At 46.2% G+C, this 6000-nt stretch overlaps 1 protein-coding gene across 1 annotated transcript; it reads left to right on the forward strand.

Moving 5' to 3' along the window:
• The first annotated feature begins 800 nt into the window (after nucleotides 1-800).
• On the forward strand, nucleotides 801-5024 carry UTP23 (UTP23 small subunit processome component). The gene is made up of 3 exons (XM_082479372.1): nucleotides 801-1056; nucleotides 3444-3618; nucleotides 4525-5024. Exons 1-3 carry the CDS (start codon nucleotides 869-871, stop codon nucleotides 4909-4911), a joined length of 750 nt encoding a protein of 249 aa, XP_082335498.1. The 5' UTR covers nucleotides 801-868; the 3' UTR covers nucleotides 4912-5024.
• Nucleotides 5025-6000: the final 976 nt, after the last annotated feature.

The following is a 6000-nucleotide window of genomic DNA, read 5'->3' on the forward strand; positions in this document are numbered from 1 at the left end:
GCAGACAGAGCTTACATTGATGTAGCAAATACAGGCAAACACAAGCAGGCACTGAAAAAGCCTTCCTAAGGAAGGTATGACGATGCATGATTAAACTACAGTCTCTGGGACAGTAATTGTAATTTAATCATTACAGTGAATTAGAAAAAGAAAATTGTGCGTCTTTCTGATCTTAGCAAATGGCAGGAGCTAGCACAGCACTGCAAAACACAGGGTAATCACAGAATCAGCTAGGTTGGAAGGGACCTTTAAGATCATCGAGTCCAACCATTAACCTAACACTGCCAAGTCCACCACTAAACCATGTCCCCAAGTGTCACATCTACACGGCTTTTGAATATCTCCAGGGATGGTGACTCCACCACTTCCCTGGGCAGCCTCTTCCAATGCTTGACAACCCTTTTGGCGAAGAAGTGTTACCTAATATCCAACCTAAACCTCCCCTGGCGCAACCTGAGGCCGTTTCTCCCCCGTCCTATGGCCCGTTACCTGGCGCAACAGACCGACCCCGGCCCGTCCTTCAGCTGACCGGCGCAGAGCGCGGTCCGGGGGAGCGGGACCCCTGCCAGGCCTCAGGCACGGCGGGCGGCCAGCGCGGCCTCCTCCCGCACCGCGGGAGGCCCCGCACGCCGCGGCGCACCCGGCCCGGCCCTGCCCGACGCGGGACAACGTTCCTCCGGGTGACCGTAACGACGGACCTCCCCCACCTCCCCCCGCTCCCTCCGGCCCCAGCTCCCTCAGGCCTCGGGGGGGCGGGAGGCCGCGCAGGCCTCGCCCCGCCCCGCCGCCGCGGCGGCGGCGGCCGGGCCCGGCGCAGCTTCCGGGGGAACGGCGGCCGTTGCGAGGCGGAGGAGAGGGGTGGGCCGCCATGAAGCTGACGCGCCAGAAGCACGCCAAGAAGAACATGGGCTTCTACAGGCACAACTTTCACTTCCGCGAGCCCTTCCAGGTGCTGCTGGACGGCACCTTCTGCCAGGCCGCGCTCCGCAACAAGATCCAGATCCGCGAGCAGCTGCCCGGGTACCTGGGCGGCTCCACGCAGCTCTGCACCACCCGGTACGGCGGGGGAGGGGGGCGCCGGGCAGCCCCGGAGCGCAGGCCCGAGGCGGGGGGAACGGGGACCACGGCGAGGGTGGGCAGTGCGCATGCGCGCGGGAGGCGGCGGCGTGTGGTGGGCCCTGGGCCGCGGGGTCGCCTCAGCCCGCCCTGGGTGGGGGAAGCGGCGGGGCTCGGGGGGCGCCTGAGGGCGGTAGGTGCGGTGGGGAGGTATCGTTGTGGGCTGTAGTTAAATTGCAGAGAGGGAGGAGCTTCCCTCGGTACCAGCGGCCTTACCGAAGGTGGCGGGAACAGTTGAGGGGTGGGGTGGGGCGAGGGGCAGCGCCGGTGCGTGAGGAGCGCCCGGGTGGGCCCCGGTTCCCGCTGCCAGCCTCTTCTGGGCGAAGCGAGGACAAGGGAGGCACCCTCGGATCTCTCGGGCAGGGAGGGAATTACTGCTTGCCTAGAGTCTCAGCCTGCCAGGAAGGGGTCGTTTCCAAAGTAGCTGTTCTCAAGGGAAAGCGAGGATGTGCTAGGCAGGGGCGTGGAGGTAAAGCATGCACGCTACATACCTAAGTTGCCTATGTTTTTACTTGACTTTGTGTATTGTGTATGACAAAATCATAGAATGGTTAGAGTTGGAAGGGACCTTAAAGGTAGAATCATAGAATGGTTTGGGTTGGAAGGGACCTTGAATATCACTTAGTTCCAACCCCCCTGCCATAGGCAGGGACACCTCCCACTAGACCAGGTTGCTCAAAGCCCCATCCAACCTGGCCTTGAACACCTCCAGGGATGGGGCATCCACAGCTTCTCTGGGCAACTTGTTCCAGTGCCTCACCACCCTCACAGTAAAGATTTTCTGCCTAATATCTAATCTAAATCTACCTTATTTCAGTTTAAAACCATCTTGTCACTACACTCCCAGATAAAGAGTCCCTCTCCAGCTTTCCTGTAGGCCCCCTTTATGTACTGGAAGGGGCTGTAAGATTTCCCCAGACCCCTTCTCTACTCCAGGCCGTACAACCCCAACTCTCTCAGCCTGTCCTCATAGGACAAGTGCTTCAGCCCTCTGATCATCTTCGTGGACCTCCTCTGGACTGGCTCTAACAGGTCCATGTTCTTATGCTGGGGGCTCCAGAGCTGGATGCAGGACTCCAGGTGGGTTCTCACAAAAGCAGAGTAGGGGGCAGAATCATCTCCCTCTCCCCTCACATGGATTTCTGCAATGACAGAATAGCAAACTGCCCATCATGGAGGCAAGTACTGAAAATATCAGGAACGTGTGTACCCTAGGCTACAAAAATAAAACTGAGCCGTCTTACAAAGCATACAGACCTGGCCCATACTTCTAAACAGTAGAAAGTATCAAGTCATGACCTCAGCTGTGAAAGGTTCGGGAATGACTTTAATCCAAACTGTATTCCAGTCATGTCTAAATGTCACTTCTTGCTTCATTCATTCAGTAATATCTGTTGGTCTTTTTGACCTGTTTTCACTTAGGGCAGCTGAATGGACTCGTTTTCTCTGCTGTGAGAATGCTAAGTTGGTTATGCAGCACCTCAATGGCACGACCAGAGCTTCCCTGAGGAAATGAGCTGGCTCACTGTGAAAGGCTTTGCAAAAAGAACATGCTCAAGTCTCCACAAAGACTGACCTCAAAGGCTAAACTTTCTTCTCTGGGTAGAAGAGTAGTTGCTATCATATCCTTGAAGTTGTGTTTTAAGGCCATACTGCCACTGTCGCATTTAATAGTAAGACTCAGTGGCTGGAGTAAGTTAGGTTTCATCTCCTGTTCATTTCTGAGTATCCAGGTTAGCATCCGTGTAGACTGCTACACTGTCCTGTGTGAACGTCTGTGCCGAGTGCCACTAAGAGGAGGATTTTAGGTTTGCATTTTATTGTCTAGTTCGAATGTTGTGGAGCCAATAACTTCCAGATTTTTAAACATATGGACAGTCTTTTTTCTTCTGCTGCTTGAATCGGTTGGATTCTAATAGCAAGTTTGAAGCAAGGTGATGGACACTAATACAGAGTTTAACTTGCATGCCGTCGTTAATCGGTTTTTGCTAATTCAAGTAATTTTATTTGTTAAGTAGTAGTTCGTATGGTAGGTGATAGCCCAACATAAATGTAAGGACTTAGCATTGTCACTGATATGAAATATTTTTACATCATTTAATATAACTTAATATTGTTACTGGTTAATCTTGTTTGGGACTGAGGAAATCTTGCTGTCGATTTCAGATGAGCTACTGCTTTCAGGTTATTGGGTGCCGTTTACAAATCGTAGAACTTGAACAACTGGGCATTGCTCTTTCCTAATTAATTCATGTCAACCTCTTGCTGTTGTAAAAAATTTGTTGTTATTTTCTCATTTAGAAATCACTGTTGGTTTTGTTTTTCAGATGTGTTCTAAAAGAACTGGAATCACTGGGGAAGGCACTGTACGGGGCAAAATTAATTGCCCAAAGATTTCAAGTTCGAAACTGTTCTCACCACAAGGATCCTGTGAGTGGTTCGGTCTGTTTACTTTCCATGATTGAAGAAGGCAACCCTCATCACTTCTTTATCGCTACACAGGTAAATGCTCATGGGAGACGTAACTCCATTTCACTTGGAAGTGATCCTTTGATACCTAAGGATAAGGAAACCTACAGAAGCCTTGATTATTAGATTTCTAAATATCTTGTGGGGATTAATCCTGTAAAGCCTTACTCGTTCTTAAATGTATTTGGTAATTATGAATTAGGGAATCTTTTGTCTTACTTGAACAACTAGATTTTTTTACCCTAGAAGGACATTGCTTAGTTCAGCAGAAAGTGTCTAAAACATACTGACTACCTATTGACGTGTAATAAAACAACTGGTGAATGTTAATTTACCTGTTGCTTGTGTGAGCATCTCCTGCCCCAAACTGTTTTGCACAGTAGTCTGAAAAGTGAAATTAAGTGTTGAATGACCATATAACTTCAATTTTAAGAAATTTTTGAGGTTTTAACTAAAGAATAAAGGTAAAACTTGTCTAGAAATAAGAAAGGCAGGTGTTTTTCTTAGGTCTGTTATTGGGACTGTATGTATAAATTATATACTATATATATAAAATGGTTTACAATAGAATTGTGTATACTTATGTAAGATAGAAAGAGTTTAAAATGACTCGTAGAAGAAATTATGTTACATCTTGTGAAGTGGTGGACTGCATACCAATGAACTGGTACTGTTTCCTCAAAAAATACATGTATGCTTATGCACACATGGAAAAAGGAAATGTTAATAAATTTTCCATCAGAAGTACAGCTAATCAGAAGGAGAGAAATTGAAATTTAAATTGCTCTGAAAGGCACTGCCACGTATATCTGCTAGATTAAGTTTCTTATCTTTTTCATAATGTAATTTATCTTCATAGTTTTGTATTAAAAGTAGGTGCATTTGAATTGCAAATATCATTTAATCCCAAAATATTGACTAAAGTATTTAATTTTACAGGACCAGGATTTAGCAAACAAAGTGAAAAAGAAGGCTGGCATTCCTCTCCTCTTTATTATTCAGAACACTATGGTGCTAGACAAACCTTCTCCTAAATCCTTGGCATTTGTTCAAAAGTTGCAGATGAATCAGCTTGTTCCAGAGCACCAAAAACAAAGTATTGTGCAGCTTAAAGAAAAAGAAGGACTAGCAAAGCAAGAAGGTGCAAAGAGAAGAAAACGTAAAAGGGCAGGTGGCCCCAATCCTCTCAGCTGTCTGAAGAAGAAAAAGAAGAAAACGCAGGAGGGTCAGGAGCCTGCTGCTGAAAAGAAGAAAAGAAGAACAAGAAAGCGAAATAGGGTTAAAGCAGAAGCCATGCAGTCAGTGCAGAAGAATGAAGAAGAATAAACCCATCTTTGTAAACAATGCAGGACTTGAACATTGTTTGAACTTTGCAAAAAGGAAGATTAATATGGAATCATGTGAAATTAAGTTGTTAATATTAAAACTTATTTTTATGAGGTGGTAGTGCTTGTTACTGCATCTCCGCATTTGCAGGTTTTTGTCCTAATAATTTATTCTGTTGGTTAGTAATTGGGTTTGTGACAAAATATTTGGGAACCCTCATGTTTCATTATTCATTCCAGCATCTTGATTCCTCCCAGAGAGTTCACGTGATCGGTAGCAATTTTGTAGAAATGCTTCTTGGGTTTCGTATGGGTTTTGGTGGGATACTAGACTTCTTTCTAAATATAGGTTGCTAGTCTTACTAAAACTAATTTTGACAGTTGTTCTGTTACAGAATGTGGAATTGACCTAAAAAAGCATAGTATCTTATTTATCTGTATTATTTGAACACAAGAATTAACTCTTTGCATTGCAAAGTGACCAGGTGCCCTCAAGAAGTCCCTTCCAGCCTAAATTACTCTGTAAACTCCATGGGAAGTGATATGTCTGTTGTTCATGATCATTATTTATTAAGAAGATCCCAAAGGGCATGCGATGGTGTTGATATTTCTGACATTATAATGGCACCTCTAGTGTGTCTAGTTTATTCTTCCTTTTTGAACAGGAAGAATGCAACTTGAAAACACTGCATCAAAGCACTGCCTAACGCCCAGTGCCATCACAGTATAGCACAGCTGTGGAGCAGTCCTGAAACGGAGGCATCTGGGGGTGGTGGGACTCAGCCCTGTTGTGTGTTCATAACCTTAAAGAACAGTGAAACAGAATAGAACTGGCTTGGAGGAGGGAGCTGCCAAAATGGTTTCAAGTACCTGATTTTCTTTAGTAGCTCTTTCCTGTACCTTGCATGTTTGGTGGCATTAGGAGGCAGAGGTGCATGACTGAGATGACATAGTAGAGAGGGATGCAGTATAGTGTGCGCTGTGGCACTGATGTGCTGCAACAGTGTTCCCAGTCATCTCTTACCAGATTTTTAACTTTTCTCGGTGCATTTCTACTTAACCAAGATGTAACTTTTAAAAGGAAAGCTTT

Source organism: Vanellus vanellus (assembly GCF_965231255.1).
Source record: "Vanellus vanellus genome assembly, chromosome: 2".
Lineage (NCBI taxonomy): Eukaryota > Metazoa > Chordata > Aves > Charadriiformes > Charadriidae > Vanellus > Vanellus vanellus.

What these genes read in the sequence shown, in the direction of transcription:
- UTP23 (XM_082479372.1), top strand. Translation starts at nt 869, where the DNA reads ATGAAGCTGACGCGCCAGAAGCACGCCAAGAAGAACATGGGCTTCTAC. An exon ending in ACGCAGCTCTGCACCACCCG is followed by an intron (nt 1,057 to 3,443) that starts GTACGGCGGGGG and finishes TTTGTTTTTCAG; the next exon opens with ATGTGTTCTAAAAGAACTGG. An exon ending in ACTTCTTTATCGCTACACAG is followed by an intron (nt 3,619 to 4,524) that starts GTAAATGCTCAT and finishes TTAATTTTACAG; the next exon opens with GACCAGGATTTAGCAAACAA.